At 44.1% G+C, this 24,458-nt stretch overlaps 2 protein-coding genes across 5 annotated transcripts in view; one reads left to right on the top strand and one right to left on the bottom strand.

The window, feature by feature from the left end:
- Nucleotides 1–24,458, bottom strand: part of LOC119165213 (endoplasmic reticulum membrane-associated RNA degradation protein) — a 44,529-nt gene that overhangs the window by 10,147 nt on the left and 9,924 nt on the right. For all 4 annotated transcript variants that reach the window (XM_075871133.1, XM_075871132.1, XM_075871134.1 and 1 more), the window contains exons 3-10: nucleotides 21,856–21,957; nucleotides 20,336–20,425; nucleotides 19,708–19,805; nucleotides 16,787–16,926; nucleotides 14,467–14,578; nucleotides 13,176–13,278; nucleotides 1,673–1,702; nucleotides 675–743 (exon numbers count right to left, since the gene is read on the bottom strand). In XM_075871133.1, the coding sequence (XP_075727248.1) occupies nucleotides 675–743; nucleotides 1,673–1,702; nucleotides 13,176–13,278; nucleotides 14,467–14,578; nucleotides 16,787–16,926; nucleotides 19,708–19,805; nucleotides 20,336–20,425; nucleotides 21,856–21,957 (744 nt within the window). The remainder of the gene's footprint in view (nucleotides 1–674; nucleotides 744–1,672; nucleotides 1,703–13,175; nucleotides 13,279–14,466; nucleotides 14,579–16,786; nucleotides 16,927–19,707; nucleotides 19,806–20,335; nucleotides 20,426–21,855; nucleotides 21,958–24,458) is intronic.
- Nucleotides 5,531–11,244, top strand: MED10 (mediator complex subunit 10). Its single transcript, XM_037416286.2, has 4 exons — nucleotides 5,531–5,711; nucleotides 5,800–5,883; nucleotides 5,960–6,062; nucleotides 11,080–11,244. The coding sequence occupies exons 1-4, from the start codon at nucleotides 5,590–5,592 to the stop codon at nucleotides 11,176–11,178; spliced, it is 408 nt and encodes a 135-aa protein (XP_037272183.1). The 5' UTR covers nucleotides 5,531–5,589; the 3' UTR covers nucleotides 11,179–11,244.

The raw sequence follows: 24,458 nt of genomic DNA, 5'->3' as shown, positions 1-24,458 counted from the left end.
ATGTGTAGTCTGTGCCATTGTAAAAAGGAACACTTAATTAGCAATAGAACATCAATTTTTGAAAGCGAGTAATTCTTGAAAACATAGGTTAACTTGTGTTCAACTCTCTGTATGTTTCAAGCAGCACTGTTTGCAGGGACTCTTTGCAGTGACACATCTCTGTTAGTGTAGGTCATGCTTTGTGTGCTCAACTGTAAGCCTCTAAATAGTGCTTACAGTTGAGCCGTAAGCACCCTTCAGAGTAGTATTGCTTGTATTAAAATTTGAAAAAAGGTTCACAATAATAAAGTTTATGGTTTGACGAAACATTGTCTGCCCGGGAAAAAGCATGAAGTACAAACAAAATGAAAAAGGCCTGACCAAGGCAAAAAGGTTGAAAACATTAAAAACATTAAAAACTGACATTTATGCAATTGTACTTGACACGTAAATTTTTAATTTTTAAACCTTTTCATCTTGGTCAGCACTCTTTGGTTTCGTTGATACTTCATTCAATGTTATAAAAAATGATATCATGCCTTTTTGCAGAGGGTGCTGTTAGAGTGACAATCATGCAACCATTGAAGAACAAGGAAGGCACGTGTCAAACTCTTGAATGGCTAAGGTACATTCAATTGGGGATCTGGATACAAGCAGATCCGAATTTAACCTCATCAACACACAAGCAATCTTACAAAGTTAGCATCTCCGAGGGCCTCTCTGACAGCGTTTGTCGAGCCGGATTCCATTTCCTTAGCAAGAACCTGAACAAGCAAAACGTGACATGTGATTACACCAAACTTTCCAATGGTCAAACAATGACAAAAAGACAGTATGAAAAAAATGCCTCCTTATCAAACTGATCTGACGTTATCAGATAAAACAGCTATCCCAGGTGACAATGTGTAACTGGGAATCAAACTGGTTTCAATTGGTATTAACTGGTATCAGCTGGTCCCAGTTGGGAACTAACTGGTCACAGTTGACTCCAGTTGCAACTGGTTCCAGTTAGAAACTGGTACCAGTTCAACTTAACTGGTTTCAGTTGGGAACTAACTGGTCCCAGTTGATTTCAGTTGCAACTGGTTCCAATTAGCAACTGGTACCAATTACAACTCAGTCCTAGTGCTTATGTGGAAAGTGTACCATAAAGGCTGTGTCAGTCAAACATATTGACCCAGTTATGCATGCAGATCCCACAATGAAATCATTATTTGCCCATAGACATATCAGGAACTCTAAATGATTCACGAAGATACATATTCTGAGGCCAGGTGCGGTGCCAAAGGGAGTATGAAGAGAGGGAGGTAGGCTATATCTCAAACCTCTACCTGGGCTGCCCACCTTCCCACCCGCAAAGCACTTATATTCAAAACACAACGCACAAGTTATCAATCTCTCTGGGAAATTGAGTATGAATCGCGCTGTTTCTGGTGCATGGAAATAGTTGAAGGGGACAATAGAACAGACCTACTGAATAAGCAATTAATCCGCTCTACATGATGCAAGTTCATTTGTTCGGGCACACTGCCTTAGCAGCAACTTATACCTACTTCTAGGTATTTCGCATATGTAAACTAATGGGCTGATAATGCATTAAATATTCAAACAAGTTATGCCAAGAAACTGTAGTCCTAAAATGATGTTACATTATACAAAGTGGCTATTGGTGTAAAATTAAAACAATGCTTACCTCGTCCATCGTTGTGTACAATTTCGTCATCTATAAAAATCCAAGCAAATAAATCGACACATTAAACACGTTAGCAGACATACAGACTCGGTATTTACATGCATACAGACATGTAATATAATGCATTATGATGCAAAAAAATTATAAAGTGACAATTTATATCATGTATAGTAAACATGTTGGTCCAGCATGTTTGAAGGCTAATAGCACGAAAACAACAAGGATGCAAAATGACTGGGAACACAGAGTGCTGTGTTATGGAACGTTCAGTACACTTTATGATTCTGTTGGCAGTACCTTGTTATTGAACATGTCAAACACGACATAGCTCAAATCGATGCTGTTCTGCTGAAATTAATCATCTCAGTATACGGCCCCACATTCAACAAGATTGGTCAGTGGGCTTTCAGGCTTATATCCTTCAAGCAGCATATTTTATTTGCTTAGGGTCTGTGGCGTTCGTACCAAATGAAACAGTGCTCAACATGCAATACAACTGCAACGAACCTGACTGGATTCAGTATCTTGCATTACAGGTCACTGAAAGTTGCTCAAGATGGCGCAGATCGTTCATATTTGGTTAGCCTGCAATGGTACCAATAAAACTGTAATGGCGGCGATCAAATACATGATAGTACTTAATCCTATGAATTCTTGTTTCAACATGGATCCGGAGGGCAGCAATCTCCTGGGTCATTTGGGTCTCATCAACAGTAAATCTGTCACGATGCAGGAAGAGTAGAACATTCAGGTCTGCACAATCTCCTCGACAAGGTCATCAATTCGAAACCCCTTGTCTGCCAAGATAGACAGTCTCCCATGTCAAAATCTAGGTCCAAAAAGCACTCCTTCTCACAAATTTTCTGTCTGAGGTGCTCCTGCGATGAATAGCTCGGAGACAAATGTGACAAGCCGGTCTGTTGACACATAAAGCAGCCCTTTAAAGTGCCTGTGTGGACTTGTAATGGGAGTAGAGGTCACACTGTGTCCCAAATGGTGACGGCACTTTGCACCGTATTTCTGCTGCATCGAGCAACTCACAAGGCGATTGGTACTTTTCCGCAAATGCCAGAGGCAACGCTTTGTCCATACAGTGCTGGGAAGTAACCAACTCATTTTGAAGTACATCCCGTTCCTTATATGTGCTTCAACTTATTCTTTGCAGTTTATAGCTCTAGGCGACAACTACCGGGTTTGGCACAAGCCTTGCCTCATTGCACTACCTGCTCGATTAGTTCAGCCTGCTGCTTAGACGCTTGGCATTCAGCTGCCGCAAGTTGTGCCTCCAGTGCAGCAGTCACTCTCATGAGCTCGCTGCGGATGGCAGAAGGATGTTCCTGAAGTACATTGTGGTCTGTTACAGCCTCCCGTATCGTCTGCCGACCTGAAGGCTGTGGGTTTGATCCTGGCTGCTGCGGTCGCTTTTCGAAGGAGGGGAAACGACAAGAGGCCCGTGCAATGTGTGATGTCAGCGCACCTTGAAGAATATCAGATGGTCGAAATTACCGGAGCACTCCACTAAGGCTTCTCTCATGATCATGTATGATGGTTTCAGGATGTAAAATTCCAGATTTTATTATTATTGTTATTCAAAACATTGTGTGGTGGGGCTTTCATCTCATACTGGCCGATTCCAGTGGAGTGTCATCTGGCAGGTGGAGCACAGGCAGTCCATCTTGGAAGCAGAAATAGCGGAAGGCATTCACTGTCAAGAAGGTTTTTTTGGGGGCTTGATTTTCCGAAATGAAAAAAAAAATATATGGATGACACAGCTGGCTCTTTGAGGTGGCGATGATCGCTGGCGACATTTTCCCAGTAGTCTCCCTCCAGGAAATGCAGTGAGCATCAGTGTTGCTGGAGAAGCACACACTATAGGCTTTCTGCAATTGTGAACGCAGTGAGTTAAAATCGCGACACTAGCAGCAAGCCGTGTTTCTTTTCCTCACATGCACTCATTATTCCCATTAATCGATCATACAAAATTGAGGTGTCCTGCAGGTCTTTATTTATGCTCTGGCATCTCATACTTTAAATGTCTGATACTCTGCCACAGCCGCTCGATGCTACCAAGCAACTTGATACGCTCGTGACATATAATGAAATTACTAAACATTACTACCTGAAGAGGAGAGAGTTTGCACCCCCTCAAAGTAGACTAAACAGAGCACAAGCGGTCACACTTGGACAATTACAGACACAGTCTTATTACTCACAGGCACAGGTAAAAGAATGGTACGATATAAAAGATATGGATGTTGTTTGCAAGGCATGTAAGAAAGAAGTATGCACGCTTGAGCATATGCTCTGGAATGTGGGTTGCTTGGCCGGGAACGGTTTACAGGAATGATAAAGTTTCACGACCATATCCCCCAAGTCCTGGCTGTCCAGTACGCCCATGACAGGGCTAGGAGGCTTGACCTCCCAGTCCCAACGTGGGACTAGCCAGGCAGGTGGCTACACTTTGTACAGGACGTATAAATAAAGTTATTTCCATCCATCCATTTATCCGCCTAAAGTTTCAGAATCGTTCATCCACCGTGTTTGCAGCCATGCTGCCATGTCCCGACAGACATGTAAAAGAGAGGGAGAGGACAAAATGGCATACAGAACACTTTTTCACTATGCGTGGCACTTTGCAAATCTATTATAATGATGTGCTGTAAAAACTTGTCAAATGTGTTTACTTTCGTGGATATTTGACCAGCTGGGATGTGATGAACACACGTGGTGGTAGTCAACATTCTTAGATTTGTTGAAGTAGAACGTTCACAGCTACCATGGCATATACTGTGGTAATTTGTGTCAAACCTGATATATAGTGATCTGGTTTGTACTGACTTCATGACAGTATCCACCCTGAGGTCACCACCTCGCAGAAAATTTATAAGGAGATCGTTCATTAAGCTTTGTTTTCATACTGAACTTGACAAAGGAAGTGAAACAAAGATATTTGGGATGCTCCTAATATTTAAGAATATATTTATTTGAGTATTTGTTTCTAGCCATAAGCCATATATAACATGAGCACATAAAAATGCTTCAGGTCTTTGTCACATTTAACAATGTTTTGGTTAAAAACACCTGACATCAAATTTGGGAACTCGAGATACTTGCTGTTTGATAGTCCTGCGCATGCGGGGGCTACTTCCGACTAATTAAGTCTCAGTGATGAGCGTTGCTTGTAAATTATTTTAATAATTCAGTTTTAAAGTAAGGGTGCGTGTTCATCCGAGTATTCAAGCCCAATCGGCATTTTTCGTGGTTTGACGTAGACAGGGGTCCTCTCGTGACGTCGCAGAGGTCAAGAAAGTATTGTCGGCGTGAGAGAACATTTGCGGGGCGCGCGCACTACCCCGAAAGGCACCCGGCTAGGACTATCGTTCGTCGCCCCTCTTGCTCTGTTGTTGGGCTGCTCTCAAAGTGGTTTTGGCTTCTTGCGACAGGAATGCTCTTCTTTTTTTCTGGGCGGGACATGCTCAAAGTACCCACATCCTTTCCCACCACCCGCGGGTTTCCTCATTTGAAAACTGCGCGTTGAGCGTCAGCTGGATGGATAAATAGATTGATATGACTGTACCCTCTAGATCGGGCGGTGGCTAACGCCACTAAGCGTCACCAAAACTTGAGCGCCCGCAGTGACGCTGCCCTACCTTGGAAGCACTAATTTCTTATGTTATTTAGTCAGGCGTTTTGTAGTGGCGCAAAATAATTCTAAATTACCAATATTAGTATTACTTGTAAAAAGCTTTAGAACATCTACATTTAAATTTTGGCGCTGTCAGGGGGTCTTATTGTTGGTCGGTCGCCAGCGCCACTACCTACGCGAGCACAAACCGTTGTACATCCAAGTCAAGTCTAATGTAGAATCCGGCGCTGTGAACGAAGGCGCAGACGTAACGTTGGGCGTTGGCGTCGCGATGTCCGCCCCACTCGAAGCGCTAGAAACAAATCTAGAAATGTTTATAGAGAATGTTCGGCAGTTAGGAATAATTGTTAGTGACTTTCAGCCTCAGGGTCAGACCACGCTGAACCAGAAAATGTAAGTGCTGCTAACGTGGCCTCACTTCGCGAGATCGCTATCGTTGAACGCAAATGACATCGGCGTTTCAAAATCACGTTTGTTTCAGAAATCACATCGTCACTTTGATGCAAGAGGTGGACAGATGCAAGTCACAAGTCCAGAACATACAAGTGCCACTGGAAGTGTTCGAGTAAGTTAGCAGGCTTGAGCTGACCTAATGTTTTTTTGTTTTTTTTTGCTAACGTTTTACCTTCGTCTCTATGCAGCTACATTGACCAAGGAAGGAATCCGCAGCTGTTTACGAAGGACTGCATGGAAAAGGCGCTGACGAAGAATGAGCAAGTCAAAGGCAAGATCGAATCCTACCGCGTAAGTAAATATCCAAAGCTTCTCACTTCTCTGATAGCAATATAAATGTACCCCATAATGTGCGAATAAGATTTAGGGATATGCGAATGTTTTGAACTCTCAAATTGCGGTTCGGTCTTTCACTTACGATTTTATTAGAATATTTTCCGATCTCAGCACCATGGACTGTGCCTAGGCTCTTGGTGTCGCCATGAAGCGCGAAGGACAACGAAGCGGCACGTAGTTAGGTACGGGCGCCCCAGTGACACTAGCAAAATAATGAGAACCACCGGGAAACATGCTGGACGCTACTTTAGCAGCTGGTGCCGTTAAAATATCGGAGAACAGTAAATGGCCGTCGTTCTCGCCTAGTGACGGCGAGCACAATGTTGGAGAGAAGTAAAATGCCAGCACAATATACGCGGCCCACTACAGAGGTTAAGACTCGTTGCTGGGGGGGTTAAGCCTCGTCGCTCAGGGAGCCAGACCAACGCCCCCTGAAAAAATTATGCCTGTAACGTGAGCAGCGAACACGCGGCTCTACCCTCCGATTTTACCCTCCTCCTTCGGTGCGAAGGCGAGCGTCTCTGACGGCCGACCCTGCGAACACAGCAATGCTCTCTCAGTTGCCTTGGAGCAGCCGTGGTGTCGCGTGACAGTGCGGTAAGGTTATGTCACGTGACTGAGCGCTACGGAGACGAGCGGTCTCACACGGCGGCTGGTCGCAACACCAGGCAGGTGGCATGGCCGCAGAGATTGCGTGCTCGAAGGAGGCTCCCAATTGAAAAAAAAAGAGCGACGTTCCAGGCATAGTTTTTCTAGGAGGCGTTGGCCAGACTTTGCTATGTTATCTATGGGGATCTTCGATTTTCAGCACTCTGGCAGCTATAGCCAGAGGGTCAGTCAGCGAGTTCCGGTTTGGACAGGAAACAGCATCTGGTCACGTGTGTAAGGAACCCGAAGATCGGAGAGTCGAACGCTGGGACAGCCAGCGTAAACGTACAAAAACTCTACCGCCGTGGCAGCAAACGAAACAATGCACCGTGTGCGTGTTGGTTTTTTTCTGCATTGTCCGCTTGGAAATACGTAGCTAAGCTCACCGAAAAGCTGAAATAATATCCTTGAGCGTACGCATTTGGGGTACGACATCATACGCTCGCACTATCACTCGCCGTGTCCGCGAACAAAACAGCCAGCCGGCGCGTGCTGCCTAGAGAACTATGCAAGGTGAGCTGCCGCGACGCTGACTACTTAACAAGCTCGCATCTCTTTAGTACATGTAACAGTCACTGCACAACACGACGCGAAATCTCGCGAAAGCGATCGTGTCCTCAAAAGAGCTTGAGGATATGCACCTGTCCAGCTATCGTGTATTATGTGTCGCAAACATGTGTTCACCAACTTACGTTTTTGTCTAAAGTTTGGACATGCGGAGGTATTGGTACCACGAGTGCACGTCGTATATAAAATAAACATTCGCATGACACGTTTTCGACCCATTTTAGAACATATGGCCTGTTTTCCAGTCCTAAGTGGCACATAACAAATGTCATGTATATCAGCCTTGATTTGACCTACTAGGTCATAGTACATACTACGCGGCATTATTACGAAGAGGTGAAAAAAGACAAAACAAACTATGAAATGGGCAACGAAAGGATGTATACGTTTCTGAATCAATTCTTATGTTTTTTTTCCCCTCGGGTCGTATCATATAATATCATACCGCATATGCTGGCCAATAGATCGAAGTGAGTTCGCGACCATGAGCATAACAGTTGCGATCTAGGGCCTTCTATCACCATCGAAGACCAATCGAGTAATCAGGACAGAGGTTGACAGAGCGAGCTAGTTCATATGACAGAGCGAGCTAGTTCGATCACAATCGTCTTCGCTAAGTGCACAGAAAGCAGGCACGGCTTCACAAACGACTACTAGGAAAAAGAGAAAAAAACTCCAATGTTGTCTCCATGCGTGCGTACGAACATGTAGTACGTAACTTTTGAGGCATGTGCAAAACGCAGACAGCAGGCAACAGTTCGCCGCGTTGTCCACAGGAAGAAGCTTCACGGGAAACATAACAAAAGCGATGAACAGTAGCTTCAAACACTCGCTACCACTCCTAATCGCCTCATCTCGCGAGGCGAAACAGGCTTTAGAATACAACGCCATGCGTAATGACAAGCGAAGGCGCAGTCCTCAAGCGCCCACGTTGCAATCCATCGAATCCTCACAAAGATGGCGCCGAGTGCGCATCGTTCCTTTTCGGCGTCTGCTAGCCCGAAACCTGCCCAAGACCTCCCCGAAAGATTCCACGACTGAATTGTCCTAGAAGCGTCTGGCAACCCTCGGGCTCCCCGCGGGTCGCCAAAACTGTCCAACCCGAGAAAAACGAACGCCAACCGGAAGTGCGCAGCCTGAGAAAAACAAGCGCACTCTGGCTGGCTCTGGCAGCCCGCGGGTAGCCAGAAGTGGAAAATCGAAGAGCTCCTATGTTGTGTGATGATTCTTTCTCCGTCCTGTGATTGTGCTGTTCCCCTCTGTATCAGTTTGTTATCTAATTGGTGATCGCCGGTACGGTTCGGAAAGTACACGTGTGTACTTTCCGAACCGTACCGGCGTTTTTTTTTTTTTTGTAGTAGGCTGGTATGCAATATGCTATCCTTCATTATTCTTCGGAGAAGCGTGCTGTCAGTTACACACTTGCATGATGTTTTTTGTAAATTTTTTAATGCAGTGGCTGACGAGGACCAAGAAGTGGGTATGCACCACAATTAATAGGGGATCAAGAACAAGCTTTTGTAATTGCTTGTAGCATTGGACAACCCAATCGTTACGCAAGTCGCATTGTGTGACGCCTAGCTGTTCCTTTGCTGTTTTAAAAGACTTTATTACTCGTATTAACGCGATTCCTTTCTCGCCATCAAGCCCTGCTAAGGTCAGTTTGAAAATGAGCTTTAAGGACAAGCATGGCTCAGTAGTAAAATACTGGGCTGGCACGCAGGGGACCCGGGTTCGAGTTCGATGGTGTGCATGGCGTTCATTATTTACTGAGTTGTTTAAAAATTTATTTCGTGCGATAGCGGTTACGAACACCGGTGGCGGACAACTACAACGCCGCACGCGACCCGTGTTGTGATTTCATAACATTTTTCGCTGTAATAAACACTTTAAGCAAAGCCAAACTTGTTAAAGACGTCAAGCAGAAAAGCAAACGTAAGTGGCTAGCAGATCTCTTATGTAAGTGAAAAGCAGATCTCTTATGAGATGCACAAATAGCAAGGTTCTTGCATGTGCTGCAGAAGGCCTGGTATGTTGACTGTCCTAAACACCAAACTGTGCGGGCCACCTTTTCGTGATGCAGGCCTTTCCCATTTTGTGCCAATATTAAGTGCAAACAGTAGTCCTGGTGCCTTTGTTTAGTATACGAGAGTTTAATGGTCCTCTGCCTTCCAAGGTTCACTTGCTACTGCTATACGGAATCGGGTGAAGAGAATATTCCACATTTGTCAATGTGGCCACGAGTGATTCTGGCTGACACTTCGAGGGTTAAATTTTGTGCACATTCACTAATTTCCAAAAACAAGTGGACAGGGGAGTAGCCTCCATTATATCCCAATGGGTAGAGCACCACACGTGCAATGTGATGGTTAGGGGTTTGACCTGTATCGGCATCGTTTTTTTTTTTCATCCAGGGTCATTTGTATTTACCTCGTATCACTGCACTTCAGTTGAAAACTAACTTTTCTCATAGGAACGCAAAGGTGTTTATTGATTGTCTGCTTATATATTCTTCTCTTTCCAATAAATGTTTTAGTTGTAAGAAAGCACTTGTCCTGTGTATCTTTGTGTTTCTTCATGCACTTAAAGCACAGTTATACCATGGTATTATAGACCCTTGATGCTGGTACCAATTCGCAACATTTCCATATCTCGTGCTACAGACTATTTTACCGAAGACATATGGGTGGCACCATCTTGTGCTCTCATGCCAATGTTTTAATGTTTTTGTATATTGTGATGTGAATTAATTAGGCCACAAAACATTGTATTCACATACCGTGACACTTTTGTCCAGCTGTCAAAGTTGCAAACCACAAAGCTTAACGATCCAATATGGTGGCACATAAACCCATCCGTATAATGGTCTATAGGCTACTGTTTAAATATGAAATGGCAGCAAAATGAATGGCACTTGGTTTACAGCAATGTTTCTCTCTCTCTCCCTCTCTCTCTCTCTCTCTTAAAAAACGATTCTTAGTAACGTAACAGCTCCGTGTAATTTTATGTGCTACCACGTTCTATGCTTCAAATGCGATTTAATCCAAAGCAATGATAGTTACCGATGCGTTGCTGTCTTTCGATTAAAAAAGAGAATGGAGAGAATGGTGAGGACATGGGTGGCCGTGGTGAAGTAGCGCAAGCAGTGTAGCGTTCTCGTGGTTCTGCAAGCTTTGTTTACGGCACCTTCTCTAGCCTAGTGGCTGTAAGTGTTGAAAATGTAAGTGCCTCAGGAATACAATCAAGTTAATTGTTAAGGTGGCTTCTTCTGCTGCGATTTCAAAAATCCTGTGTGAGGTCTTGTGACAAATCGCTATTCAGTATAAGGCGGGGCAAACCACCAGGACAGAAAAAAGGAGGTAAAGAAAGAATTGTGGGTCTAAACCAAATCCTGCTGCTGAAAAACGAACAGTTGCATACTTTCGGCTAACATGCTATCGAAGTGTTATTAAACAAGATATGCTGAAACAGGAAACTATTGAGAAAAATAATAGTGCTGCTGGCGCATCCACGTGATTGCATGTGTGTAGTGGCAGGAAAAAAAAGATTTCACTTTCATTTCAAAATTAGCACCAACCACTCTTATATGTGGATATAAGAAATGAATGCCCGGCTAGAAAAAGTTCCTTAGCTGTGAATTGGCAGCAGCTTGCTCAATTTTCAATTCTTGTTAACATTCATCATTGTTCGTGCTGCGATATTTTACTGATGTCAGTCGGGATCCCTACATTTCATTGTTCTTATTTGTGTTGCGCAGAGGTTCAAGGCACTGCTGCTTCTGGAGCTAAGCAAGGCATTTCCAACCGAAATGGCCAAATACAGGGCTATCAGAGGCGACGAGCGACCAACAACATAAAAGCCTTTTGCAAGAATCTCTATGAACTGTAAATGCATATGAATTAAACCACTTGAGTCTTGAAAAGCTGATGCGGTAATTCAATATATATGTATTATATCGCTGCAATTTCTGTGCAGTACTTATTCTTATGCAAGGTAGCATTTTCTTTCTAACCTATGCATCATTCCATAATATTGTTACAAGGGAATTGGTTTATTTACACAGGAAATGAAATGGCACAAAGAAGCAACGTACTTGTGGGACAAGCCCAGACTGGTTCACCCAACCACAGAGTACAAGCGCAGGCTCCGTTACTCTGCTTCTGGTCCAGTACATGCGCGCATCTTCGTTGTATTTTCCCCGGGGCTAGATGATCGCCAATGAGTTAAATATGCCTGCGATGGTACCGTTCGAGGCGGGCTACGCGAACTTGCGTAATGCACGAGCGCCGGTTATTGGCTGTCACTCGGACGGCAACGTAATTCATGTCACTGGGACGAGCGAGTATCACGAATGGGCCGAAATAGTTTCCTAAAATGTGTACCATTTTCTTCATTCTGTGACAATTTTTAACCCGTTTTGGCGTCCAATATGTTGTCACATGGTCGTAGTGTTGACGAAGGCTGTGATGGTATGTCCAACATGAAACTGTTTATTTGGCCGAACTTGTGGTCGAGAAAATGTAAACTCAAACAACAGCAAGAAATGTGCACTATACACTGATATCGGCGAACAGAGCATCGGCCGTCGATAAAACTGGTCACAGTTTGAATGAACATATCGCGCATCGAATTTTCCAGTCTTATCACTGGTCATCGTACAAACTCTGGAACAAGCTCGAGTGTTTGTGTCTTGCATGCAATCTTGACAAAACGATCTACTACAATCGTGACGTTTCTCGAACACTGAAGGCGCACTTTGCGCTGAGTATGCTGACAGTCATTGTCGTCATAAACTGAGTACAGTGAAAGACAAATCACAAACACGCCCGCAATATTATGTGCTGATTTTTACCATAGTTGTTCCTCAGCCTATGCACTCTTGTGGGTCTGTAAGGCTTCTTATTCAGAATAAAAATACCTAAATGAAACAAAGTGACCCATGCTAGAAGTTGAGTTCTGTTAGCTACATTAAATGTAGCTTACCGGCTACAAAGCTGGTAGCCCGCTAAAAAGCTAAAATGGTAGCCGCCTAAAAAATTACCGGCTAAATAGCTGGTAATTACCAGCTTTTTACATTAAAAGTGAAAAGCTTGTAATCTGTTGTGCACGAGTGCCAATTAATTATGCCTTTATAAATATTGCAATAACTTTTGCCGTTATTTATGGGTTATTGGACTGCTGTCGTTTGAATACTGGCTTTTAAAAGTGTTTCAAGACTATGGTGATTATGTCCTCTAATTGTCTAATAAATCACATTCATTCTGCTTAGCTCAGTTCAAGCTATTTTGGTTGTTACGACATTAACTATGATAAATCAGTTCATGATGTAGTTCAGTTATGCTGTAACATCACTGACTATGTTTACTATGTTAAGCATGATTACATTGCAAAAGGTTAGGTTAAATTCAACTTACTCACTCGTGATCTGAATGATCGTTTGCCTTGGATCATCATGCATTCTACATATCAGTGCACAACACAGCTCATGAACCTTTTCCTTTTGTAATAGACACTCATATAAGAAACAAATGGGTATAAGAGACACCAGTGGACCTACACAGAAATAGGGGTTCAACTTCATCAGAATATTTTTTGCATGAAAGAAAAAAAAAAAACGGTGAATTCAGAAGCAACTGCTGATGCTGTGATTGTACGGGCTTGATTCAAGTCACACACACGAGCATTTTCTAATTTTTTCAACTCGTTCAGAAATAAAAATGAGAATGCGCAAAGAACAGGTTGCTCCTAAGACAGTCAAGCATATGACTGTTACAACAGTGCAAGCCTGTGCTATGTAATTATTGGTACCATGCAACTAATTATGAGTGAAATGGGAAATAACATAGTCCCTACCTCTGCTGTTAGTAGGCGATGGGAGCAGTCATTTACTTCTGTGTAGAGGACCCTCAGCATGCATTCCAACTGGGGCAGTGCCAGTGTTAAACATTGTGCGTACCTAAAACAAGTTGGTGCAATTATGTGGTAAAATTTGCGCAGATGCGCCATTTTTACCTAGCTTGCACATTGTATACAATGCGGCACTCAGAGACACTGAACAGGAAAGCGATTTCTTTTATATTTGTACTTATTATGATTCCCAAGTCGCCACGCTTGCTGCAAAAACACGTTGGTTAAGGGAGAAAATGTGTCAAAAGAAAATGCAGGTGGTGATGCCACTTTGAAGTCCCCACACCAAATGCCATGACAACAACTTTGATGGAATTCACTAGAATCAATGTAGTCCCTAATCTATAAAAACGAAGTACATTGTCCTTTGAGGGGGCCTCAGGCTTCACATACCAAGTGTCTGGAAATATAATGGAGCCAGTGACACGAAAATACAGAAAAAAACAATTTCAAATTTGCAATTTCACGTGCAGATTTCAGCACAAAAGTGAAAATTGTGATTTTGACCTTGATTTCCTCCTCTAATAGCCCTGCCATGGTGAAATTAGAGACGTTAAAAGTTCTCAAAATACAATACATCAATCTAAACTGATTCGTAATTTTCCTTTAGTGCCCCTTCAGAAAGCACAAAACTAAAGACATTACAAAATGCTGAAAAATCGCTGCTTATGCAAAGTTAATGTTTTAACAGCAAAAAAAACATATACACTAGACTCGTAAGCTTTTCTTTTTCTCTAGAATCTGCTATGCCTGGTCACATCTGTGAAATATTTAACAATGAGTGGAAAACATCTTGGAAGCAGGATTAACACGTGTCAGACGATGCACTTTTGATTGCAATAGAGCCTCATAGAGATTGAGTTTTCTGATCGCAATGACTTAGTTTGAAGTTGTAGAAGGGAGGCAGTAACGATCGAAAAATTGTATTCTTATCATGGCTCAAAAATGCCTGGGTGACACCTGTATTACCTATGTCGCCCTGTAACTGCAATAACTAGACATATTATTTTAAATGCTACAAGTTTCACTCACACCCTGTCAATTCCCCAAGTCTCAGAATTCTTTAAATGGCAGCATCCTAGAGTAACACTTCAATGGAAAAACTACGGATGGAACCCAACAAACGACCAATCTCGACCATTGTAGAAGGAGTGACATTTTTCAGTTTGCAGGAAAGTGCATTGCGAGAGCTTTGCAGTGGCTTTAAGTTACACTAGAATACATAAAAGACACTCACAAACTCTTGCTTAGAAGTTCCATGCATGCTTTCCAGTATGTCATTCTTCCCGGAAGAACCAGAGAACTGGAATCAAGTATGGACAGAAACTCGTCCGGATTGAAATTCACACCTGGGAAAGAGCAATGATAAAAAAAATAGACATGAATACACATTTAAATCGTGATATAACGAGCCCAGGTATAATGAAACACGGATTATAACAAAATAAATGAATATAGTCTTGCAGTAAATAATTATAGTATTAGGAATAAACCTTAATGAATTTTGTAATGTAACAAATTAATTTTTGCGTATTATGCAACTTTGTTATATTGAGGTCTGAGTGTAAATCTGGACTGGAACAATACTTCAATGCAAGGGCATACTTTCAGAGTCGTACAATGCCTTGTGCCACTCAATCTTTTGGTAACTATAATTCACAAATGAAGCAATTGCTTTCTTTTCATTTGTGATTCATTACTTTTAGTGCAATGAAAATAGATGCACAGTTATTTTTACCCCATTTAATAAATGTTAGGATTTAGTGTCCCACAACCAACACAAGATTATGAGGGGCACCGTTGTTGAGGGCTCCAGAAACGTTCACCACCTGGGGCTCTTTAGTGTGCACACAAATCTAAGTACATTTTCCTCCCCCCTGTCCCCTGTTTCCGGTGCAATGTAAATTAGAGGCTATCACCAGCAAGGACCGTCTACATTAAAGCACCAGCCTTCGATGCCTTGCCAAACGAGAAAAGTGCCTGGCCGGATCAGTGGTGTTTCACAGCTCTGGGGTCAACACGAGCGACGCAAAAGTCACCATCACCATCTTAGAGTTTCATATAAAAAACCTGCATGTAATCCACAAATGTCATCGAAAGACGATAGTCTTGCGTGTGAAGAGAGTGAACAAAACGTTTATTTGATGTTTTGCGCAAGAAAATCGGTGAACGGTATCCCGGAGGCGCTGCGTTAAAGTGCCTCGAGCGTGCAGAGGAGGCGAACCAGCGCATCAAGTCATGTCACATGTGAGACATGAGCGCCATCTGGCAGTTTTTTTGGAAAACGAAACACGTGTTTCTGAGACGAGTGTGCGTACCCGTCTCAGAGGTGATAAGTTGTAGAACGCAAGGCGACGGGCAGGTGCCACCACCGTGTCGTCTTAGCAAAACGTTGGAAACACTCGCTTCTTCGTGCAAGTGTTGCATGGTCAGCACAGCGTGATAAGCGCTACGGTCCTTAGAATTATTTATGTATGCACTTTATAGTAACAGACGAACATGCAGAATATATACGTGTTGTTATGGTGCCTCAGATATGCATAATAATTGCTTTTTAATTGCTTTTTAATTGACAATCGCACACGTATGAACGCTGATTCTTGAACAACATTGGTGGGCGCTGCAGATGGGGTCGGCTGTTCGGGGTATTGGCTGGAACTGTTTAGAGAACCGTTTCGCGGTTATGGTGGACAAACAGACGAATGTACAGACAGACCAAAGTTTTTGTGTCGAAGGTCCCCACGAAAGACTATCGTCTTTAATACACTAGAGGAAACTCTGGCGCTAGTGTCTATGGGAACTGCTATGCATGAAGCTTCAGCCAGCGTGGGAATTATGTATATTATTACACCAATTTGTCTAATTTTCGTACTTCCACCTTCGTTTGGCTTCGCGTGGCTTGGAGCTGCTTTGTCATGAAACGACAATCGACAAATGGTCAACAGTTGGACGTCACCAACTTGACCTTTTATACTCACCAACTCAAATCGGGTCACAAATTTCGTAACGATTCGTTCATTTTTTCAAAACAAAAGCAAAACATCAATAAACAATGCCGCTAGCACAAACACTAGGCAAATGCAACCCATCATTCCCATGTAGGGTGAACAATTGCAGACCCAGAGTTCTCTCTAGTTAATTTTAGGACACTCCACGATCATGATATCGCGTGGCAGTTTGCCAATATTTGTAACATCCTTATGATGCCACTATGATAGCACATCGTGATGTGACATGATGAAGCATTGGAAGTGTTGTACTTCACCTGGTTTTGCACTGCCTTCATGATCAGCCCACCTTGGCCCAAGCGACAGTGTCATGTGATGACACCATCAGCCCACCTTGGCCAAGCGAGTGTGATACTGTCACTTGGGCCAAGGTGGGCTGATGGTGTCATCTGTTGCTTGGGCCAAGGTGAGCTGATCATGAAGGCAGTGCAAAACCAGGTGAAGTACAACACTTCCAATGCTTCCAATTTTCGTAACAGGGCAAAACAATGTTTGGTGCAAAATGTGGTCACCATAGCTGTGGCTAAAGTCGAATGTGAAGCTGCTTGCCTCGAAAGTCGTTCAGCTTTGACGCGTACTTGTCCAGCGAAAAGTATTTTCGGCGTTGCTTGTTCACATCATCAACACTGTGGCGCTGCAAAATTTGTTCTCCGATGCTAAAGACAATGCAGATCAAGAGGTAGGCATATCTGTTAGAACAAAAAAAAAAAAAAAAAAAAACACCAGTTCAGGCAGCGCACAATGTTGACAAAGGGTTTTTTCTTCATCTGCTTGCAACTGCTACATGTATCACTCATACCTCGATATAAAGAACCCAAATATAGTGAAATATTGGTTGTAACAAAGTAAATGAAAAATAGTCCTGCAATAGAAATAGTATACCTTTAACTAATTTTCAGATATAACGAGCTTATTTGTGTGTAATATGCCATCTTGTAGTAATAAGGTCAGAGGGTATCATGCACACATCACTTCGCTTTCTGACAATGAAAGTTTCTCACGAGATCACCACAAATGAATTCACCACTAATGACTTATTGTTGATGGCATTCAGTTGTTGAGCTGTTTCGATGAATTTAGGTTCTTCTAGCCAAAAACACAATAGCACACACAAAGCTATGTTCATCTATTTTCATGAAATGATAAATAGATGGCTTGTATGCATCTACATTTGAAATGCCTATACAGAGATATCCAATACAAATGTTCAGTTACGTTCTCGACGTGCTTTTCCATAGAGCTTTGTGTAGCAATGTATAACATTAAAACGTTCCATTGTGTAACGTTGTAGTATCATATATCTTGTGTGTATTTACTGGTATGCTCAGACAATTACAGCCAATCATATGTAGGTATGAATTTTTACTGCTTTGCACATGCTCCTTGCTTTTTTTAGCTGAGTAGAACTCGTACATTCTTCGTCACTTGTATACGTCGCAATATTGCATAACAGTGCACCTTCCAGAACGTACAGCATATATTTCCTTTTTTTTTCTGCATTTGACATGACATACATTACATTTAATCATGTAACATCTCCATTACATAAAGCTTTGATAAGGAGCCCATTTGGTACTGTGAATATAGACAAATAAACTTAATGGGTCATATGCATAGAGATCTCAACGACACTAAAACCTTGATAGAACAAACCCAGATATAACGAAATATCGGTTAAAACGAAGTAGATTGAAACTAGTCTTGCAATAGATATAGAGTTAAGATTATACCATTATAATGAATTTTTGGACATAAACTTATTTTGCTATGAGGCGCAACTTTGTTATAATGAGGCTTGATTGCACTACTGATTGCTATGTTATTCTGCACAGCTATGTCACAAAACAAGTGCTATCTAGATATCATCAGTGCAAAAAAATGTGTTCAATAGCCAATTTACTTTAGTAAAGAAAACCACTATATATTCCTTATTTCTCAAAATTCGTGCTCCGGGTGTGCCTGCTTGGTCAGTCTAACTATTAAAGTGCAGCCCAGTACTGCATTGCATCAAAGATCAGTACAATGTGACTTGCATGCTCATGCCATCCTGTGCTCGGTGTCACTGGGGGGTGATGCACTCCTGGAGACAGTGTGATAAATTTGACAAAAAGAAAGTCATCGCATGACATTGCCATTGGTCTGCTTTGATTGTTCCTTTTTTTTTTCCTTGTGATGGTGTCTCATACTGCATCTTAATGCATATCCTTTTGCTATGAAGCAAACAAAATCATTCATATCAAAATAGGCGTGTTGTATGTCAAGAAAGGTTCAAACGCTGAGTGAAAGGCTCTTTATCAGGCAGGTCAGGCTACTGGCGTGCGGTGTTACGTTTGGGCCGGCAATTCATCTGGGCAGACACCATTGTGCATAAGCCGGTCTACTAGGGAGGCTTTCAACCCCATCGGTGCCCAGTCTACAAGACGCTCTCCTGTAGACGTTCCAGGAAGCAGTCGGGTCTCAATGAAAGCTTCGCGAGACAAGCCTTTTGTTGAACGGGCTCGAACAGCGGGGGAACGGCGCCACTGTGGCTGGTCTCATTAAGACAACCTCCTGACTGGGCTTTTGTCATCTACGCGAGGCCATCTCAATGCACCGACAGCCCGGAAGCGTGGGAACACGCCGAAGAAGCCGTTCATCGGAGTCGAGCGTTTGGACTGCCTGAAGCTGAAAGCAGCATGGACCGCTGCTGACGTTCGGGTTAGCGGCCATCTCCCCGGAGGAGCTCAACTTTCCCTCTCCGGACTCTACCTCCTCACCCTGCGGTTCCTTCAAGGCGGGGCAGGGTGCGTCTTTGTGTGGTGCGTTCCTGTTACCATTGGACCGTTTCGCCCAGCCGAGCGGTGCAATATCTGCACCCTTTCTGGTGGGTGGACCACAAATACTTCGTCCCCTGCTTTGTGGCAAGAGAGATGACCGCCTCCTTTTGACGGCGGTGACGGTGGGCTATAAAAGCCGAAGCATCTTTGTAAATTGAGGTGCACCTTGGGCTGAATCTTGCTGAATTATGTGAGCTGAATCTTGTACGGAATTATGAGCTGAACCTCTGTTGTACATAATGCGGGATCTTCTCGATCCCTGTATAGTTCCTATTTGTCTTCTATAATGTAAATAAACCTTCGTTCTACCTCTCTTAACGCGTCCCCTCACTGGCGATGATCGACTATGCGGACGACGGCGGTAAGCCAGCTACCCTAAAGAGACCCGCCGTACCTGCCATCTACCTACTTCAGGCCCTTCTCAACTGGTGGCAGCGGTGGGCTGTCATTATCAACTTCCTTCGATCCTTAACAGCGGGAACTACAGCCACCGATCATCATCATTGCCTTCCCTAACAGCAGAGTGTTCATCATTCACGTTCATTCCATTATATATATTTTTTTAATTATGAAAAAGAAGGCCGGTTCTTGCACAGGTACCCCGGTCTCCCACAAAGACCAAAGAAATTCCCACACCAAGATGGCCTCATTTACCTGCTGTCGACTTCCTCCGGCCTGACGAATCCGTGCCACGTGACGTTGCGCAGATTGAGAGACTGCGGAGGACCCACAATGACTTGCAAAAGAGTCATCTGCATGGATATCCAAAGAACAGCCAGTCGAAGAAAAAGAAAAATTATGTGTAACTTCAACTGAGTTGATGTTGTGAAGGCTGATATAACGGCGAAGCTGGTGGCATCGGCTCGCTCTTCCTCCTCTCTCCTTCTGCCCTTCCTGTCATTCGAGCTGGAGCACACGCTACCATAGGCTGACTCCTTTCACCCGCTCAGCCAATCATGCACTCCTCTCCTCGCCACCTTCTTTGCTCCAACCACAGCTTCATCTTTGCTATCCTCCTCTCTAATCCTCTTCAACCTCTCCACATCACTGCCCTTTCTCGACCAGGCTCAACTCTCAACACAAGGATTCTCCCTCACCCACCTTAGCTTGACACTTGCTCTCCCTCTAGTCAGAATTCACTCTCGCAGCTGAAATTAGGAGGCTAAATTGGCCAGAAAGTACGAACAGATTACAAGCACATCACTTCAGCCCTAAACTGCCCCGCTGTTACACAGGAATCACAGACACCAGCTGCCAAATTAAACAAATCTGGAATGCTCACGAGTTCGGGCCCGAAAGCTTCGTGTAGCTGTGGTGCATTCAGGATGTCCTTCAGAAGAAATGGCACCTTAACTCCTTTTTCAAACAGAACCTGCGAGAATACGAATGAGTAGTATGTATTTCTGATGTTCTCGTGTATTCATTGATTTTGTCCGATTTAGCCATCTTGATAGGTGAAGATTCCTAAATTGCAGTATCACGTGTTATTCGTTTATGTTGTTCAATACTTAATGATTGACTTTTTTGCCACATAGTGAACAGTTCCAGCAGCACACTTTGCAAGCATCTGGAAGTTTGTTTCCCTGCAAGAATGTTTTCTTCCAAGACCTCTTGGCCAGACTGCCTTTCTAAATCTACGTATGTTCACCCCTTCATATTCCAGCAAACGTGCAAGAGCAGTACGAATGCTTTTCGAAACACAGTGCAAGAACCTTATACTTAATTACAAATTCCTTTGAATGCAGACAGAAAGGAAGAAATGAAAGAAAGGGAAGACACGGTTCAGTGGTGGAAGGAAAAAATTCAACGACGACTGAAATGCTGCGCGACGCGAATTCTGAACGCAGCTTCATGTTGGAGCAATACCAACAGTGTCTGAAGTTCGGACTATCTGCTGTAGCCATGTAACATTCCCTACATATTGCCATGAAAACCTCCAGCACCCAAGTGCTGTGCACGCCGGTCTATGCATTGCAGGCGTCGCGAACCAAGCGAAACGCAGACGGTTCCGTTACAGCAAGCGAATCCAGCCGCAGTGCACACGCGAGCCCCTGCAGACGCACGAGCTCCAGCCTAGGAACCAGCAAACGCGGCAGAGGAAGAAAGCGAGGTCAGAGGCCGGTGGCTTGTGCTGTCGACAGACTGAAAATCTGTTCTCTTTCGTTCTCGCTCGCTCTATCAGTTACGCTGATGCAACCAACGATGGCACCCCCGCTCCAACAGGAACGGGGGCCCAAGAGCTGCGCTCTAAAGGTAGTTAGTCTGGTAGTTTGCGGTGAAGTCTGTTCACAAGGAAAACATACGTGCTCAAGCGTGCACAGTAGCTATTTTGGAAGCTGTAAAATTCAGCTTTTTTAAATATTACAATTTTTTAAATATTCACAAAAAATGCCAGTCTTGAAAAAACTGTTGTTTTTAACTTCTTTTTGTACATATGACGAATCTAATCACAACCAATGCAGTGGCTGCTGCCTGGAAAAGCTATTTTTTTATTCACGTGCGCCTCAAAACTAAACTTGCCCGCTGCAGTGGTTTAGTGATTATGGTGTTTGACCGCTGACCAAAAGGTCGCGGGATCGAATCTCAGACGCAGCGGCCGCATTTCGGTAGAGATGAAATGCTAGAGGTCCGTGTACTTAGATTTCGGTGCGCATTAAAGAATCTGAGATGGTTAAAATTTACGAAGCCCGTCCAATATGGCATCTATCGTAATCTTTTGTTTTCCATATGTAAAAACCCCAGCAACTATTATTTGTTCAAACAAAGCTTTGCATTTCAAAGCAAAGTGGCCTTTTCACGTACATTGCCGAGAGAACGCTCGAGGATAGCAGTTATCCTAAGCACAGCCAGGACAGGCCCGCAAGGATCATTGCACTGCAGCCACGCAAAGCAGTCCTGCACCTCCTGCGAAGTCAAATGCGCACACAGGCTCATTGCAGCATCAGCAAAAGAACATTGCAAAGTGTAAATTTAAGGGCTCATTGTTTTGTTAGACATAATATTAATGAGAACTAACAGACAATAATCGCACGCAAAATATAGTATTAGTTATTAGAAGTAATTGTATATAAGTGTAAAGAAAGAAAAGTGGATGAAAAGGTAACTTGCCACAGGGAGCACCAAAACCTTTGACCTTTGAATAACGTGGCCGATTCTCTACCACTGAGCTACGGTTGCGGTCCGTCCACATTGTAGGGTATATATCAGAATTTAAACATGGGAGCGTCAGTCAGAGCCACCTGTTGCCACGGCGGCGAGTGTGGAACATTCTTCGTCACTCAGTACGTGGTCTTATTACGAGATGGCAGCTGACCAATCTTTTCCAATCTTTTCGCGCACTTTTCTTCCTTTAGATTTACATTATGATTCTAATAACATCTCCTATACTTTCCTTGGCATTGTAGTCTGTTAGTTATCATTAATATTGTCACGTTAAAGAGACAGGAGACGTTTTTAAGGCGTCCTCACAAAAGTCCGAAGAGCGGTCGGCTCAGCGCAGCCAAAAACAGAACAAATGGCACGAGGGGAACTGCCACTTCGTCTGCCTCTTTTGCGCTGGCAGCTCAAGCGCGCGGCACTGCCCCTCCTCCCTGAAGAGCATCGCCTCGATGCTAAACGAAGCGTGTATCGTAAAAAAAAAAAAAAACATTGTCACAGTGTGTGGTACGGTTTTAACCGCACCACGTGCACAATCTCGGGTCGTAGCTGTCGGCGTCGGGGTGGTTGGCTTCCGTCCGGAAGGACTTCGTAATTGACGTCGCTCACTTGTCGTAGCACTTTGTACGGGCCAAAATACCGACTGAGAAGCTTCTCAGAGAGACCTTTGCAGCGCACAGGGGTCCAAACCAACACCTGGTCACCTGGTTTATAATCGACTTGTCTGTGGCAGCGGTTGTAGCGCTGTGCATCGACGCCTTGTTGTTTCTTGATGTTTACGCGGGCTAGTTGACGTGCTTCCTCGGCTCGTTGCACGAAACACTCAGCATCTTCGTCGAGATTCTCGATGTTGTCAATGTCGCATGGGAGCATTGCGTCCAACATCGTCTGAACGTCCCGACCGTATAGAAGACGAAACGGAGTGAATCGTGTGGTCTCTTGCGTAGCGGTATTATACGCGAATGTTACGTAAGGCAGTATTTCATCCCACGTCTTGTGCTGTACGTCTATGTACATAGACAGCATATCAGTCATCGTTTTGTTAAGCCGCTCGGTCAGTCCATTTGTCTGAGGGTGATACGCTGTTGTCTTGCGATGCGTGGAGTAACTTAACTGAAAAACTTGTTCAAGGAGCCTTGCTGTAAACGCTGTTCCTCGGTCTGTGATGACACAGGATGGAGCACCGTGGCGTAATACAATTCTCTCGATGAAAAACTGAGCAACTTCACAAGCCGTGCTTTTAGGAAGCGCCTTAGTTTCAGCATAGCGGGTTAGATAATCTGTAGCGACGATTATCCACTTGTTGCCGGAAGATGACAAGGGAAACGGACCCAGGAGGTCCATGCCGACTTGATCGAAGGGTGTTCTGGGTGGCTCGATAGGGTGAAGTAATCCCGCAGGCTTAACAGATGGGGATTTTCGGCGCTGGCATTCGCGGCAGGCTTGAACGTACTGTTTAACGCAAGCGGCAAGTTTCGGCCAGTAGTAAGACTTTCGTACCCTAGCGATGGTTCGGGTGATGCCCAGATGGCCCGATGGAGGCTCGTTGTGGCAGGCAAATAGAATTTCCTCACGCAGCTCTGCGGGGACGACCAACAGGTAAGTTTTGTTGCTGGCGGCTGCGTTCTTCTTGTACAACACGCCCTGTCGTAAGCAGAAGGATGACAATCCGCGAGTTATATGCTGGGGCAGTGATACGTTGCGGCCCTCTAGATGTTCAATGATAGGTCGCAATTGAGCATCTGCTCGCTGCCGTAAAGCCAAGTCTGTTACGCTTACGGAGCCAAGGAAAGGGCAGTCCTCTTCGAAGCTCTGAGCGGCAGGCTCAACTGGCGCGCGTGACAACGTGTCCGCATCTTCGTGTGCACGACCGGACTTGTACACGATAGTGACGTCGTACTCCTGCAGACGTAGGCTCCACCTTGCCAGTCGTCCGGAGGGGTCTCTGAGGTTCGTAAGCCAGCACAGCGAGTGATGATCCGTCACTACTCTGAATGGACGGCCGTAAAGGTAAGGTCGAAACTTAGCAATTGCCCACACGACAGCAAGGCACTCCTTCTCCGTGGTACTGTAGTTTGACTCCGGGCGTGTTAGGGTTCGGCTTGCGTAGGCGATGACCTTTTCAATTCCCTCCTGCCGTTGGACGAGTACCGCGCCCAGACCGACGTTACTGGCGTCGGTATGAATTTCTGTTTCGGCTTCCTCGTCGAAATGTCCAAGAACAGGTGGTGATGCCAGGCGAAGCCGAA

This window comes from Rhipicephalus microplus, chromosome 8, assembly GCF_043290135.1.
Source record: "Rhipicephalus microplus isolate Deutch F79 chromosome 8, USDA_Rmic, whole genome shotgun sequence".
Classification (NCBI taxonomy): domain Eukaryota; kingdom Metazoa; phylum Arthropoda; class Arachnida; order Ixodida; family Ixodidae; genus Rhipicephalus; species Rhipicephalus microplus.
This window is presented reverse-complemented; position numbering and strand designations above follow the sequence as displayed.

Excerpts from the sequence above, each read along its gene's own strand:
- MED10 (XM_037416286.2), top strand. The coding sequence starts at position 5,590 with ATGTCCGCCCCACTCGAAGCGCTAGAAACAAATCTAGAAATGTTTATA. Across the intron at positions 5,712-5,799 it reads ACCACGCTGAACCAGAAAAT|AAATCACATCGTCACTTTGA; the intron begins GTAAGTGCTGCT and ends CGTTTGTTTCAG. Across the intron at positions 5,884-5,959 it reads GTGCCACTGGAAGTGTTCGA|CTACATTGACCAAGGAAGGA; the intron begins GTAAGTTAGCAG and ends GTCTCTATGCAG.